Genomic DNA, 16,179 nt, shown 5'->3' with positions numbered 1-16,179 from the left:
TATAATTTTTTTCTGCATCTAACCCAGCCAATAGTTTTGGCCTAATACCACAGTTTGGCCACTCAGCTCTGCTCGGTTCCCATCCATTATTTTTTTGTGCAAACAACTCCAGAGTTGTTAATTAGTTAACCACCAAAATGAGTGGAAAAAGGCCTGCTGCTGGTGGAAAGGGGAATAGGCGTGTTGGGAAGGGGAAAAAAGGTTGTGTCCGTGGGGTAGGTGTTAAAGCAACAGTAACATCTGCAGAAGAAAGACCATCTTCCAGCCAAACTAAAATGTCTACTTCTTTTAGCGGACAATGTGATAAGATCCCTTTCTTACGGCCACGCCAATCGCTACAAATTCCAGATGAGGCACAAAAACAGCAGGTGCTTCAACGGATATCAAGTGCTCCTTTAAGTGGGCTCTCCTCCACATCAACTTCAACATCACAAATACTCCAGTCCTCAAAGGTGTCACCCCAATCGCACTTGCTTCCTCACAGCTCCCAAATCTCCAGCTGCCCGTCTGAGTATGAGGTAGAACAGATGGTTGAGTCTGCAGAGCTGTTTACTCATACTATAGCCTGGGAATCAGAGGTCGACTCCAGCGCTTCTGTGAATCCAGACGAGGAAATGATCTGCACTGATGCCCAGAATCTTTATGAGTCGGATCCAGGACCAGACGCAGAAGGTTCTGACCATAATGTAGACCCTCATTCCCAAACTGTAACTCCTGTTGGTGGAGACAATGAGGAAGACGATGATAAGACTCAAATACCTGATTGGAGCGACAACTTTAGTTTTTTGTCAGGGCAGGAACAGGTTGGCTCTGAGGACGACGGGTGTGATAACGCACAGGGTGATGATGATGAGGTTGGAGATCCCACTTACTGTCAACCCACAGTCAGCCAAGAGATGAGGTCAGCAGAGGAGGTGGAGGAAGATGCTAGTGACGACGAGGTCAGGTTGCGCCTTCCTGGACAGAGACGTAGTACTGGAAGCACGTCAACAACTGCATCCTCAAACACAACTCTGCCTCTCACCACAAGTCGTGGTGGCTCTTCAGGTCGCATGGGTGCTAAGCCTTGCATAGCCTGGGCATTTTTTCAGATCGATAAAGATGACCCAACTCGTGTTATCTGTAACATTTGTCAGCAAAAGCTAAGTAGAGGCCAAAAAATACATAGTTTGAGTACTTCATGCATGAACCGGCACATGGACATGAAGCATAAGTTGCAGTGGGAAGCTCAGTGTGCTACAATGCGGCTTAGCCGGCCGGGCCAACCACCGTCTGCCATATCTTGTGCATCCGCGGCCTCTTCATCCTCTGTGACTGGGGGGACAGCAGTCACACCTGTTTTGGGGCGCAGACCTGCCACCTCTTTACCCGCAACAGCCAGCGTGATTGGCAGGTCATCATTTTCTTTGGAGGTGGTAACACCAGCTGGTGTTGAGCGCTGTCCGACATCGATAGCACCACCTTTGGATCAAGGCAACCTAACATGTCCGCCTGCATCTTCCTCACAGACCGGCAGTTTGCCGGGGACACCCTTATCAACCCCGTCTAAGCACAATAGCCAGCCCTCGGTCCCTCAGATGTGGACAAGTAAAAGACCATTTCCTCCTAGCCATGAGAAAGCTAAGAGGTTGAATTTCACCATCTGCAAATTCTTGGCTACAGAAATGCTGCCTTTCCGCCTGGTGGACACAGAGGATTTTCGAGATCTTATGTCCGTCGCAGTGCCCCAGTACCAGATGCCCAGTCGGCACTACTTCTCAAAGAAAGGTGTGCCTGCGCTCCACCAGCATGTCGCACACAACATCACCGCTTCTTTGAGAAACTCTGTGTGTGACAGGGTGCATTTCACCACAGACACTTGGACGAGTAGGCATGGACAGGGGCGTTACATGTCGCTGACTGGGCACTGGATAACTATGGTGACAGCAGGACAAGGGGCTGCTGTCCAAGTCTTGCCGTCCCCACGAGTTGTGCGTCAATCCTCTTTATGTCAAAGTTCCTCCACTGCTTCTGCCTCCTCAACCTCCTCTTGGTCTTCCACCTGCACCCAAAGCCTGTCTGGTCATGCCACAAGCTTTCTAACTGCGCAGAAGGGATCCTGCACACCTCCTTACTATGCTGGCAGTAGGGCTCAACGTCATCAGGCGGTTTTTACATTGAAATGTCTGGGAAATGTGAGTCACACAGCTGAGGAGTTGTGGTCAGCTCTGGAGAACCAATTTCATGAATGGTTGTCTCCACTGGACCTGAAACCAGGGAAGGCCGTGTGCGACAATGCTGCAAACCTGGGTGCGGCCCTTCGCCGGGGCAATGTCACACACGTGCCTTGTATGGCTCACGTGTTGAACCTGGTTGTCCAGCAATTTTTAGCCCACTATCCCAGACTAGATGGCCTTCTGCAGAGGGCACGGTCGCTGTGTGCTCACTTCCGCCGTTCGCATCCCGCAGCTCAGCGACTTACATCTCTACAGAAGTCGTTGGGCCTGCCACTTCACCGGCTAAAATGCGATGTGCCTACCCGGTGGAATTCAACTCTGCACATGTTGCAGCGACTGTGGCAGCACCGACAAGCCCTGGTGCAATACGTTCTGACGTATAGCCTGGGCCAACGAGATCCAGAGGTGGGGCAAATCACGCTGGAGGAGTGGTCTCAGATCAGGGACCTATGCACCCTTCTGCACAGTTTTGAAATGGCGACGAAAATGTTTAGTGCTGACGATGCCATTATCAGCATGACTATTCCGGTGATTTACATGCTGGAGCACATGTTAAACAGAATTCGGAGTCAGGTGGTGGCACAAGAGGAGGTGGAGGAAGTAGAGGAGGAGGAGTTGTATGCGGAAGGGCTAACATCTGCAAGGTCCAGACGGTCGGCAGCACCAAGGCGGCAGGCATGTGAGGGTGGGGGGGATGGTTTTACCAGGGCGCATGGTAGCAGCCAAACTAGTGAGGAAGGTGCAGGAGCCCAGGAAGAAGTGGAGGACGAACTGATGGAAGACTCATCAGATGAGGGAGACCTTGATCACATTTCTGTTGTGCGAGGTTGGGGGGAGAGGACAGAGGAAGGAAGCATGATTGTTACCTCGCCACCAACACAACAGGGACTTGGTGCTCCTGGATGCGCAACACACATGAGTGCCTTCTTGCTGCACTACCTGCAACATGACCCTCGAATTGCGGAATCATTTCACCACTTTTTTAGCCCATCCTTTGCAAGGCCACAGGAGACAAGAAGTCTGACACATAGTCAACGCCTAGAGACGATGGTACAGGAGTATCTCCAAGTAAACATTGAAGCCACGACTGTGTCACTGGACCCTTGCTCTTTTTGGGCTTCCAATCTGGATAAATGGCCAGAGCTAGCCACTTACGCCTTGGAGATCTTGTCATGCCCCGCAGCCAGCGTTCTGTCTGAACGTGTGTTCAGCGCTGCTGGTGGTGTGCTGACAGATAAGCGCACGCGGCTCTCCACTGATAATGTAGACAGACTCATGTTCATAAAGATGAACAAATCATGGATCCGAAATGACTATTCTACCCCTGTGTCATCCTGGGGAGAGTAAAAGCTTGATGATTGGTTAAAATCACCCTACCAACCGTTTTAAGCTTTCAAATTACTAATCATGTTTATCTGTATCTTGGCTGGAAAATAATTTGGGCTTTGTAGCAGTGTGCAGCACTGATTCTATTAGGCCATCTATAATAAGCTCCACCAGATTTAAAATTACTAATCATGTTTATCTGTATCTTGACTGGAAAATAATTTGGGCTTTGTAGCAGTGTGCAGCACTGATCCTATTAGGCCATCTATACTAAAGCTTCACCAGATTTAAAATTAATAATAATTTTTAGCTGCATCTAGCCCGGAAAATAATTTTGGGGCTCCGAGATGCGCAAGACACATAAGTGCCTTCTTGCTGCACTACCTGCAGCATGACCCTCATATTGTCAGAATTCGAAGTAATCATGACTACTGGGTTGCCACACTCTTAGATCCCCCAAACTTTTCGATCAACCTTTTCATTTTAATAAAGACCAAAAAAATGGTCATTTTTGAAATTATAAGCATTAGCAGGTTGTTAGAAACTGAAATCAAACAGTTTTCAACTCAAAACTTTATTCTAGGTGATGTTACATTTTCACATAGGACCCCTTGTTCGAAAGGAGCTTCTGAACTCTCTCGTCCATTGAATTTGTCAGGTTTTGGATGGTTTCTGCTTCAATTGTTTTGCATGAGGACAGAATACCCTCCCAGAGCTGTTGCTTAGATGTGAACTGCCTCCCGCCATCATAGACACTCCTTTTAATGATGCTCCAAAGGTTCTGAATGGGGTAGAGGTCAGGGGAGCATGGGGGTCACACCATAAGTTTGTCCCCTTTTATGCCCATATCAGCCAGAGATGCAGATGTTTTATGTGCAGCATGAGATGGTGCATTATCATGCAGAAAAATGATCTTGCTGTGAAATACACGGTTCTTCTTCTTGAACCATGGCAGGAAGTGCTGTTTGAGAAAATCCACATACATTATGGAGTTCATCTTTAGCGCCTTCAGGGATCCTAAAGGGGCCGACAATCTCTCTCCCCATGATTCCAGCCCAAAACATTACTCCACCTCCTCCTTGTTGGCGCTGTAGCCGTGTTTGCGTGGGGTGTCCATCAACCAACCATCCTCCACTCCATCCATCTGGACCATCGAGCGCTGCACGGCACTCATCCGTGAACAAAACAGTTTTGAAATCAGTCTTCATGTAATGTTTGGCCCACTGGAGCCGTTTCTGCTTGTGTGAAGTGGATAGAGGAGGTCGACAGAATGGCGTATGCACAGCTGCAAACCTCTGAAGGACCCTGCATCTTGTTGTTCGGGGGACGTTGGAGGCACAAGCAGCTTCAAAAACTTGTCTGCTGCTATGACAAGGCTTTTTTGCCGCTGCTCTTTCAACCTGACGTAATTGCCTGTAGGAAAGAGTCCTCAATTTGCCCTTATCAGCACGCACACGTGTGTACTGTGAATCAGCTACATACTTCTTGATTGCCAAGACACTTCATCCTGATCATCGCACAATGTTGATTGTAGTCATGCCTTGACCTAAACACTCCACAATTTGTTGCTTCTCAGCAGCCGACACATCCTTTTTCTTTCCCATTTTGGCAGAACATGTAGGCTGCTTAATAATGTGAGACAGCCTTCTTAAGTAGTCTTGCCTTTCATTGGACACACCTGCCAAACTAATTAGCACAGGTGTCTGCAATTGCTTACAGTGATATAAAGAGCCCTGACACACATCACCATCAATGAGTTTAACTGACAAACAAACAAATTCTTCCCTTATCACTCCTAAACACTTTTTGCATAATAATTTGGAACACAGTGTACATGTGCTTTTCCACAAAACACCAGTGGTTCACATAGTGAATCTTACAGTTCTAACTTGCCAACCGTGGTCTGTATGGAGTTGTTCAATAAAGGGCCCAAAATTAAGATAACATAGATGGGAGAGGTCTCTATGAATAGGAATTCCTAAGTATTTGATACCCTGTGAGGGCCAGGCAAAGGGAAAGTTGGACTGGATGGAATCCTATATGGATTTGGGGAGGGAGACATCGAGGGCCTCAGACTTCGCTGCATTGATTTTAAAATTTGACCATGTAACAAATTGATCTATTTCAGCCATAACAGCATGGATGGATATATGTGATTGAGTGATATATACTAGGACATCATCAGCAAATAGAGAGCACTTGTACTCGGTGCCTCCCACCTCAATCCACCTAATATTGGGGTTATGGCGAATTGATGAGAGCAGGTGCTCCGTCACTAGGATGTATAAGAGAGGGGACAGAGAACATCCCTGCCTTGTCCCATTGGTGATTGTGAAAGGTGATGAAAATGTTCTGACGCGCCCCCTGGGCCTTGGGACACCCGGAGCCGGACCCTTTTTGGTGGATGCTGGTGGTTGTAGTCTCCGTGGCGGCAACCTGGTTCCGTGGCTCAGGGCGGTCAAACCAGTGGCGGAACTATTTATGTGGTTTTGATGTTTAAATGTCCAACTACGCCACCCGTGGATTGCGGTCAGAGTGAACCGCCGCTCCAGGGCAGACCGCTGAGGCTGGTGTTGTGGGTGCAGCAGAGCGTAGCATAACTCCCCACGGGAGGAGTATAGCCTCAGGGCAGTGTATGCGGAGGATGGGGGTGATGGTGCAGGGCAGCAGCAGTAATGACACGGAGTCAGTGATGCAGTCCAGGGCCTTTACTCACAGTTCTTATTATCCAGACCACGTCTGCAGGTAATGGCTGCCCACGTCGTACTGTGCTCACCAGGTGAGGGGCTCAGACAACTCCCAGATAACTTTGGAGTGCTTCACAGGACCCCCTTTGTGTGTCCTTTGTCTGGCCTTTCTTACCAACCCTTCTGTCCGGCTGCCTCGGGCCTCCTCTTGGTAAACTTGGCGCCAGTTTCCCTGACCCTATGTGGTGCCTTCCTAGCGGGTGTAGCGAGGGGCTGCGCCACATAAAATGTCACAGCCTCCTGTTTCTAGCTGAGCGTCGTTTCCTGCCTCCACTAGTTTCGGGGACCGGTCTCCCCCTTTGGCCTGACCCCTCCACGCAGGTGGATTCGGGCGTGCGGTGGCGACTCGCCCGTCCGCACCCCTGAGATCCCTTCGTTCCTCGTTCCTGGAGCCTTCTCCGCTCCTCTTCCTTCCTTCTCCCTCTTCCAGGCCTGGGCCTCTGTTACTAGGCCCGCCTCCGGAGCAGAGCTCATGCAGAGCCCCTGCTCCCTGCCACTTCTGCTCAGACTTCTCTGCACTGAACTAAGATGGTGCCCACCTTTTATACTCCCTTCTCAATGCACCCAGGAACTGCTTCCTCCCTGCTCCTGCACTACAGGGTTCCCCTTCCTCAGTGTTCCCTCCCCCCACTCCAGCCAGGGACAGGGACTGTCGTGCCCATCTCAGGGGCATATTGGTCGCCCTGCCCCACGGCAATGTGGTGTAATGCATGCAGGTGTCGGGTCCTGATCCACACTACATCCTTACTTGAGAGTGAGATATCACACCTCTGGGTGAGGTGCAATACCTCTGTAGCAACCGAGCCCTCAGGGTGCTACAGTTCCATTTATCTTCAGCCTAGGTGACGTATTGCGATACAGGACGGTGATTTTGGCTATAAAAGGGTCCCCTAGACCCCTACCCCAAGCTTTTTAAGAGAATAATATATGGCGTGCCAGGAGACTCTATGGAATGCTTTCTCAGCATCCAACGAGAGTATCTAATTACAAATTTTTAACTGCATCTAGCCCAGGAAATACTTTGTGCCTAGTAGCAGGGTCTGCTAGTCAGCGGATTATCCCGGCTGTTAAGCAAGCTACACCACCTGTAGTTTGGACACTTCATTTTTTCAAAGGAAATGCTTCGGGACCACGGGATACTCAGTGAAGAGCCTCAGGAGGCACCCCAAGGCATAGGGGCTCGGACTGGCAGTAGGATGCCTTGCGGTGGACAGCCGAGCTCGATCCTTATAAAAGCTTTTTAACTGCAGCAGCTTTAGTGGACGCTACTGGAGCTGGAATTACGCGGCTGCTGGCATGAGACTTGCCCTCCAATAGATCCTTGTAAATGGATTTAAAGTGTATTTATTAAAGTGTATTTATTCAAATTAGAGAGACAATTTAAATTAAAAAGCTTAGAGCTGCCTCCACCACAGGGGGGCTCGCTCGACCCACCAGCGGACAGGCACCAGTATTGGGAGAGGGGGGCTGGCCGTCAGGGTTCACCGCGGCTCTGGCACAAACCCGGCGACACGGAGGTGGCACGGGCAGGAGCGGACTGAACGTGTCGGCTTCTCACTTTTTGGATTTTAGAAGGGCATGACATGCCTATATCTGTGTCTACCCCTCCTTTTACTCCTCCACCTCTTTTCTTTTCGCATGACTATATGTACTTGTCACTTTTCCATGTGTTAGTTGTGTCTTCTGAGCAGTTTGTCAGCTTTTGGACACCTTTGAAGGTGTTTTCTATGTGTTTCTATGTGTTTTTGTTTGCCTGCCATTGGTTTTAACGGTGTTCGAAGGTGTTCGACGAACAGTTCGACGAACAGTTCGGCGAACACACGGGTGTTCGACGAACCGAACCGAACTCGAACACTACGGGGGTGGCTCAACACTACTGAAGACAGATTTGAGCAGATTTTGAGTGTGAATGATCATTGCAGCAGAAAAGTGACTGATAATTGGGAAAATAGGTATTTTTTTCTCTACTAAGATAAGTTTCCTATCTTCGCTTGTAAGGCTATGTTGCGTTTTTGCTGCGGTTTTTTATGCAAATTAAAAGCCGCATTTTACAGATCCAGCAAAAGCTATGAGAGTTCACAAATCTCATGCATACACATTGTTTTTTTTTCCCTGACAGAATTGGAAAACTGCTACTTTTTTGAAAACTGCAGCATGTCACTTCTTTCAGTGTTTTTTGCAGCATTTTTTCACCCATAGAAAGCAATGAATAAGTGCAAAAAAGAAGCAAAAATGCAGCAAAAAACATTGCCATCAGTTTTTGTTGTGTTTTTATTGAAAAACGCAGGTACAGCAGGATGTGAAATCCATTTTTTTTGTGATTTTCTGAAGTTTCAACCAAAATGTCTTGGTGTTCTCACCTGAAAATGGCAGTTAGGATTAGTACAATTTAATTAAATTAGTGATGTGTTAAAGTAAACAATTGCATGAGCAGTTCAATTGCAGACCAATGTGTGGAAGAATTCCTGACCAATGTGTGAAATTCAACAATGCCTGACCAACTCAAGAGTAAACAGTGTCTGCCCTACAAAATGCTCTGCCAGTGTCTTAGGTAAACTATTCCCGACCAATGTACTGTTCTTACATTTGTAATTATGTATTTTTTTCATGACCTTTTTGGTTCAGAATACTCACTATTTTTTCATAAAAATCATAAAGATCTTTTTTACACTAAATAATTTGATCAATTTGCCCTTCTTTCCAAAAATGTTTTCTGGTTTCACATATGTCTTGCATTGGTGCCCTGACACCTTGCATTGTTCATGCTTGTATGGTGGAAGCAAAGCTGAACTTTGGGATCCTGAAAAACGCAGCAAAAAAAATCAGAAAAACCTGCTTTTTGTCTGCAGCGTTTTGGTTGCAATAAAAGCAACAAAAGAAGCAACGTGTGAACACAGCCTAAAGTTGTTTTATAATAATAAAAAAAAAATTAAATATAATTGTGGGGAATGTGCAAACAAGTATCACCCTTGTAAACCATGTATTCTGCCTAAAAATACATTCCCAAAATTATATCTATTAGTGCCACCTTGGAAAAAGCAATACTTCATGCTAATCAGCTTAAAACAGTCCGATGGTCTTGTCTGGACTATCCGATTGTGGATTCCATAAAGCCAACCCTTCTTACTTTGATAGATATGGATGATGTCCCCTACATCCACAAGTTGCTTGAAATCTCACACTTGCACTGTACAGAAGAGTATATGCACATATGCAATTTGTTTTACACTGTTCTAGGCAGAGGAATTAATTTTGTATTGGTCATGCTGTATGGCACAGGGAGATTTTGAACAATTTTTGCATCCTTGCAAAAAAAAAGAACTTTGAAATGTTTGGAAAATGTTGACTTTACCTTCAACAGAGAGAGGTCCTGTCGTCTGATGTCTAGCAGGTGCAAATTTCCAATCAGAGGTAGTGGTGCTGGACCTGGAGGAAAGTTATATGGTGTCTTCTTACTTCTTGTAATAAAGTGCATCAGGAATAACAGTATTAGTAACGTACTCAGCGTCAGACTTATGGAGACAGAATCTGTTATGAAGTAGAAGAAGTTGGCCATTTTAGCTATTGAGTCTCCTTATGATCGGTGCTGGTCTAGGCTTTGATACATTTGATGGGTTTATATAGGGATTAAGAAGAAGGAGGAGGAGGAGGAGATTCATTTCTGAACAAATATGACACAATACAATAATGATATATGAATTCATATTGCATAAGATTTTACAGGAGGGCAATGAGGAAGTTAATGAGTAACTCTATTTAGACTTTGCAGCCTTAAACTTGGCAGCAGTCACTCTCTTTCCATAGCTTATATTACGCTTCACTTTTATAAAGCAATAATACACAGATTTTTAGTTCTAGTTTAGGCGGTTACACTCCATGTTCCCATTCATGCCAAGTGTTAAATGTATCAATACATATTTTTTTAAATACTGGTTCATAATTAAAGGGGTTCTGTGGGCATATACTATTGATGTCATTGTCGAGAACTACTGATCAGCTCCTATCCTAAGTATAAGAACGTCATCAATATTACCTGGCCTAACAATACAGGTAATTAATCATTTTAGCTTAATCTTTTAGATTGGTTTTCTAAGTTGTTCTGACTCCATTCACTGTCACCAGAGCTGAAATCAGCTGCTCGTTGAGGTTGCATCGGACCACCAATAATCTAATATCTGAGGCTTGGAAAACCGCTTTAAGAACATTGTATACACATTGCTATAAAGTGCTTTATGGCAGCTGCAATAAATGGGAGTTAACTGGCAGAAGGATTTTATTGGTTGTTAGACTCTACAAATATGTGGTGTACAGTCCCTTCCCCAGAGGCCAGGAGAAGGGAGAAAAGTTGCCTAGAGCTTTATCTAGGTGTATAGTGTACATACAAATTCAATGAAGGTGTCAATTTTGACAGGACTACAGGACCTTGTACACAAGGGTGTCTTGACATTTCCTCAACAACTGATGTAACGAGAAAGAAGAATTAGCCAGTTTGGATTTAAGGTTACCTAATTCTTTATTACTATTGGAAGTGGTGTCTGCAGCAGCTTATTTCCTTCACTCTGTTAAGGAAACAGAGCTGAGGTGGGAGCTGTCCTAAGGAATAGCTGTCTAAAGTGTATGACCATCTTGATGCCTCCTCCACCCAAACATCAGATGACTGTCGGAAGAATGTTCGACCGGCGGCATCTTGGCCATCTCTCCCATACAAAGAGCCGCTTGCTTGGCCGAGAGAGACACTTTTTACATTTTTTTTTTTATTTAGGAACGAAACACAAAACACAGCAAGTACAGTATATAGATAAATCCATACGCTAAACATATTTTTGGCAGAGTAATACAGTAGAATACAAAAGTATCACAGAACAGTCAATTAATATAAATATAATATAATAAACATCTGCAATGTAATCAAGAATCCACATTGTGACTTTAGTTTCGTCCAAATTTTTCATATTAAGACCGGAAGAAGAAGAAGAGCAGAGAGAAAGGAGAAGAACTTCAGGCAAAAAGGAAGGGACTAAAAGAGAAAAGTTGAGGGGGGATGTTGGGAAGGGGGAGAAAAAAATAAAAAAAAATAAAAAAAAAACTACACCCCAGGCCAGACAGCCGTTCGAACAAAAATCCCCCGATGGCAATCAAGTCTGAGAGTCGAGCTGCACAAGGCTTCCATATTCATCTGATTAAATTCCATCCAATAGAACCACGTTTTATAAAAGACCTCATATCTACTGTAGAGAGAAGCTGTCAAATCCTCCATGTACATTAAATCATTGACCTTAGAAATCCAGAGGAATGGGCTAGGTAGATTAACTTTCTTCCATAACAACGGAATACAAGTTCTGGCAGCCAACACCAAAATCTTAATAGGGACCGTTTGAAGGAGGAAACAGAAGTCTCACAAAGCTGTAGAAGGAACAGTTCAGGACCCATTTCAGATGAAATGCCTGTAATCAACCTGATAATGCTTTTCACTTTAGTGCAGAAGGGTTGTAAAACCGGACACGACCAGAAGATATGAAGGAAATCTCCCTCGCCTGATCCACATCTCCAACACTTAGGGTCAATAGAGGGGAACATTTTATTTAACTTAACCGGGACCCTGTACCACCTTGAAAGGAGTTTGAAATTCACTTCCTGAAGCCGAGAACTTATGGAAGATTTATGTGCTAAGGACAGCACTTTTTTCCTTTGTTCCATGGAGAGAGTGAAACCCAAGTCCTCTTCCCATTGTGTTAAAAATCTGGGAGGAGGCTGATCCACTGGGTTAGTTAGCATTGAGTATACGGAGGAAAGTGCATGACAAATCACCCCCTTACCCATGCAAAGATTTTCAAATGCGGAAGGGGTTCGTGTATATTGAGCGTAATTTGGAAGGGAGCGAACAAAGTGATGGAGCTGGAGAGAGCGCCATGTGCCCAGTGATACGGGATCAGTAATAGCTTGAAGTGCCTCTAAAGAAGGCCAATCATTATCTACGCCAATTTGGAAAGCCTAAAGCTTCCCTGAGAGATCCAAAGTCTAAAGACAGGATCTGACAAACCAGGGGAGAAGTCCGGAGAGAAGATAATAGGCGATAAAGGAGATGGAATGGGAAGAAGAAGTTTGCGTATCTCTGGTCTGGAGCAGCAGTAGAGTGTAGCACTAATTGTGGGATGAGACTTCAGTGAAGATTGGAAAATGAAGGGTACCTAGGGCAGAACAGCTAAAGTGGCCTCTGAGAAGCTTTGTTCTATTTGTACCCATGGCTTCGCCAAGGCATGCCTACACCAATCTATAACTGTAGACATATGAGCAGATAAATAGTATGTTTTTACATCCAGAAGGCCCAAGTCTCCCTGACTTTTTGGTCTATATAGATGGGATCGCTGGAGTCTAGCTGGTTTGTTAGCCCATATGAAACCTACTTGAAACCTATTTGCAAGGACACAATAGATTTAAAAAAGGAGCTAGGGATTTTAATGGGAAGAGTTAGAAAGAGATATAATTTGCGAGGGAGGATATTCATTTTAAGAATTTCACATCTGCCAAACCAAGTAAAGTAAATTTTAGAACATTTTGAACAATCAACTTTAATGTTCTGGAGCAATGGTAAGAAATTAAGTTTGAAGATGAAATTAATCAGCGGAGAGGAGAATGCCTCAATACTTCTGGGACTGACCAACAAAATTTCAATGAATTCTGTAATGAGAAAAACTAATTTCAAAGGGCGATTTATATTCAAAGCCTCCGACTTAGTTAAGTTGATTTTAAAATTAGATAAAAATGCATATTTTTTAAATTCAAACATCAAGCTAGGGAGAGATACAATCGGGTTAGTCATGAAGAATAACAGATCATCCGCATAGGCTGCAATTTTGTAAGAGATATTTTGAATCTTTAGATCCATAATATCTGGGTTGGACCGGATCCACCGAAGGAAGGGCTCAAGAGTGAGGATAAAGATTAGGGGGTTGAGGGGGCAGCCCAGCGAGGTGCTATTTGAAATGGGAAATCTCTCGGAGAAAACACCATTCACCCGCACACAGGCAGAGGGAGTGCTGTAAAGAGAACCAATCCACTTTAGCATGGAGCTCTGCAACCCGATAAATTTCAACACCTCCTCTATGAACACCCAGTTGACCCGGTCAAAGGCCTTTTCGGCATCTGTGGATAAGAGCATCAAAGGGGTGCCATCCAATTTGGCCCTATAAATAAGATTCAAGGCCTTGGTGGTGTTGTCCCTCACTTCTCTACCGGGCATAAAGCCCGCCTGGTCAGGGAGAATAATGTCTCCGAGTAATGGTGCTAGTCTGGTTGCTAGAATCTTGGTAAAGAGTTTCAAGTCTACATTAAGTAAACATATTGGGCGATAACTGGAGCACTGGGCAGGGTCTTTACCTACTTTATGCATAACCGTAATGTTGGCAGATAATGCGTCTTTGGGGAGCGGAGAGCAAGCAGATATATTATTGATGGCACATAGGAGGGGAGAGAATAAGTAGGAGCTGAGTTTTTTTGGCAGAGAGAGCCACTTAAAGACCCGTCTGGTGGCATCTTATCTCAAAGAGAACAAAAGGATTGTCAGTACAAAATCAGACATGCTGGATCCTAATCTCCCCCGACAATCAATTGTCTGTGGCTCCCATACACATTAGACTTTTATATAAACCTATAAGAAAGAATGGTGCACCCCAAAGAATACAATAGTGCAAACAGGTGAATTAAAAGGTATATATTTTATTTGGGTATATTAAAAACAGGAAACACTACAAAAGTATAAAAAGAAGGTCAATATGTATGAGGTGAGAAACACATGAAAAATAAGATCACAGAGGGACATAGGGGCTCAATAAGCACTGCATGAGAAGTCCTCTATATAGATCAACGCAGAAAATGACAGTATTCACAGTTAAAGGCACAAACGTGCATGAACTCATAAGGCAGTACCACTGCCATATGTATAATTACCAGTGTCAATCTAACAAATGGTCTATAGATATATCTATGCGCTCACTGTTAGGTCAGGCTTACCCATATATGTCCGCTGTGATCGCGCCTTGACGCACGTTTCGCGTGGTGGGCTTCCTCGGGGGGCGGTGTGGTATGTATGAAGTCTCCTGTCTCCTTATATATCCCTCCATAGTCAAAATGCTCGCCACAGCCATTGGTAGCGGCGCACGCTAGCGAGGTCCCGGTGTCCATGAATCACTTCCGGCTATCCTGATGACGGCGCGGGTCAGGAAAGTGTTTCCTGTGACGTCACTTCCCGCGTCGCATCATACGGATGCCTTTGGTGATGATGGTACTATAGGGACTCACTGCGCATGCGCACATCCAATTGGCCATCTTTCTTATGGGCAAAAGTGAAGGGCAGGACTCACTACTCTCTCTTTGAAAGCCAATATTAAATTCATGTCATGTGGGAAATATTTAAAACCAGGGAACCCGGAGAGGAGCGTAAAAGAGCAACCAGCAAAACAGTCACAGTTCATATGGGAGAGGGGTAACTCTCATTATGTGGGACATCACTCAAAAATATATATCAGCATATGTGGTCCCAAGGGAAACAATCCTGTATTTCCTCTGCGTTTCCAAATGTATGGCTGTATTTTTCTCCATATACGCTCCATTTCTCACAAGATCCCATAGGGGTTTATAGAGTTGAGGTCACGTCCATCAATAGGTAGGGCATATAGATAGAGACATCAAATATAACACGTATCCAACTATAAAGTGTGAAAGAGAAACATATATATAAAAAAATTAATTAATTAAAAGAACAACATACAAATTAAAAAAACAAGTTGGAGAGAGAGGTGTAGAGGAACACGGATTGGTTTCTATAGAAAAGATGAAAATGATAGTTTTTCATTAAGCCCTAATGGGGACATGGTGTCCAGAATGTGAATCCAACGACATTCTCGTTGGGCTAAAATTTTCCTTCTGTCACCTCCCCTGATACCACACAATACTCTGTCTATTCCAATAAATTTGATTTCATCGGTATTGCACTTGTGATGTAACCTAAAATGTTTTGGGATGGTTTTTAATGTAGAAACATCCTCAGCTGTACTCGCAGCTTTAATGTCTCTAATATGCTCCCTCACTCGTATGCGGAACTCATGAGACGTGAGTCCCACATAGTGGAGGTTGCAGGTGCAGGTGGCCCGGTAGATAATATAACTCGTACCACATGAAATGTAGTGAGTAATCCGATAGTCCCTACCCCAATCAGAAGATGCAAAGTTGGTGGCTCTAGTGATGTTTCTGCATGCCATGCAGGATCCACATGGAAAGCAGCCCCATCTCTGTAGACCAGCACCGAACGGATTCGGAGGATTTGCCACATAGTGGCTCCTTACTAGGATGTCTCTCAAGTTTTTACTCTTCCTTGCAGTAATTAATGGGTGGTCAGAAAGAATTTTCCTTAAAGTAGGTTCTGAGGTGAGTATTGGCCAATGTTTTTGTAGTATTTGTCTCATTCTCAGCCATTGGTTGTTAAAAGTTGAGATAAATCTCAAAGGAGGATCTTTCTTACAGTTTTTGCTTTTATTCACCAATAGCAAATCTCTAGGTGTTTTTTTGGCACGATGGTATCCCCGTTTAACGGCTCTCCTACTATATCCACGTTCAAAGAATCGATCTGACAGGTCCCGAGCCTGAGCCTACCAAATACCTCATCTAGTTTAGTAAGCCACGTTTTCTCACGTGCCTTATAGTCCATGCGTTCAGGTTGGATAGCTGTGAAAATACACAGTATAATGAATATATGCATAATACCTACGCAGCGGGTGATTAACTCACATATTATCCCATTCATGGGAAAAGAGGGGATTTTTCACCATATTATAATGTATATAAACCTATAAGAAAGAATGGTGCACCCCAAAGAATACAATAGTGCAAACAGG

The 16,179-nt window shown here is 44.7% G+C and overlaps 1 protein-coding gene across 3 annotated transcripts in view; it reads right to left on the bottom strand.

Annotated features, from left to right (window-relative positions):
• The window catches only part of LOC141162214 (cytochrome P450 2W1-like), a 38,359-nt gene extending 28,405 nt beyond the window's left edge, over positions 1–9,954 (bottom strand). The window contains exon 1 of one of the 3 annotated variants that reach the window (XM_073648070.1): positions 9,642–9,954. In XM_073648070.1, the coding sequence (XP_073504171.1) occupies positions 9,642–9,845 (204 nt within the window). In that variant the 5' untranslated portion in view covers positions 9,846–9,954. The remainder of the gene's footprint in view (positions 1–9,641) is intronic. The other 2 variants (XM_073648071.1, XM_073648072.1) reach the window with 2 other exon arrangements.
• Positions 9,955–16,179: the final 6,225 nt, after the last annotated feature.

Source organism: Phyllobates terribilis, unplaced genomic scaffold (assembly GCF_046119375.1).
Source record: "Phyllobates terribilis strain yellow unplaced genomic scaffold, ASM4611937v1 Scaffold_9__5_contigs__length_417890890, whole genome shotgun sequence".
NCBI lineage: Eukaryota > Metazoa > Chordata > Amphibia > Anura > Dendrobatidae > Phyllobates > Phyllobates terribilis.
Note: the sequence above shows the minus strand (reverse complement) of the source record. Positions and strands in the feature narration are given on the sequence as shown.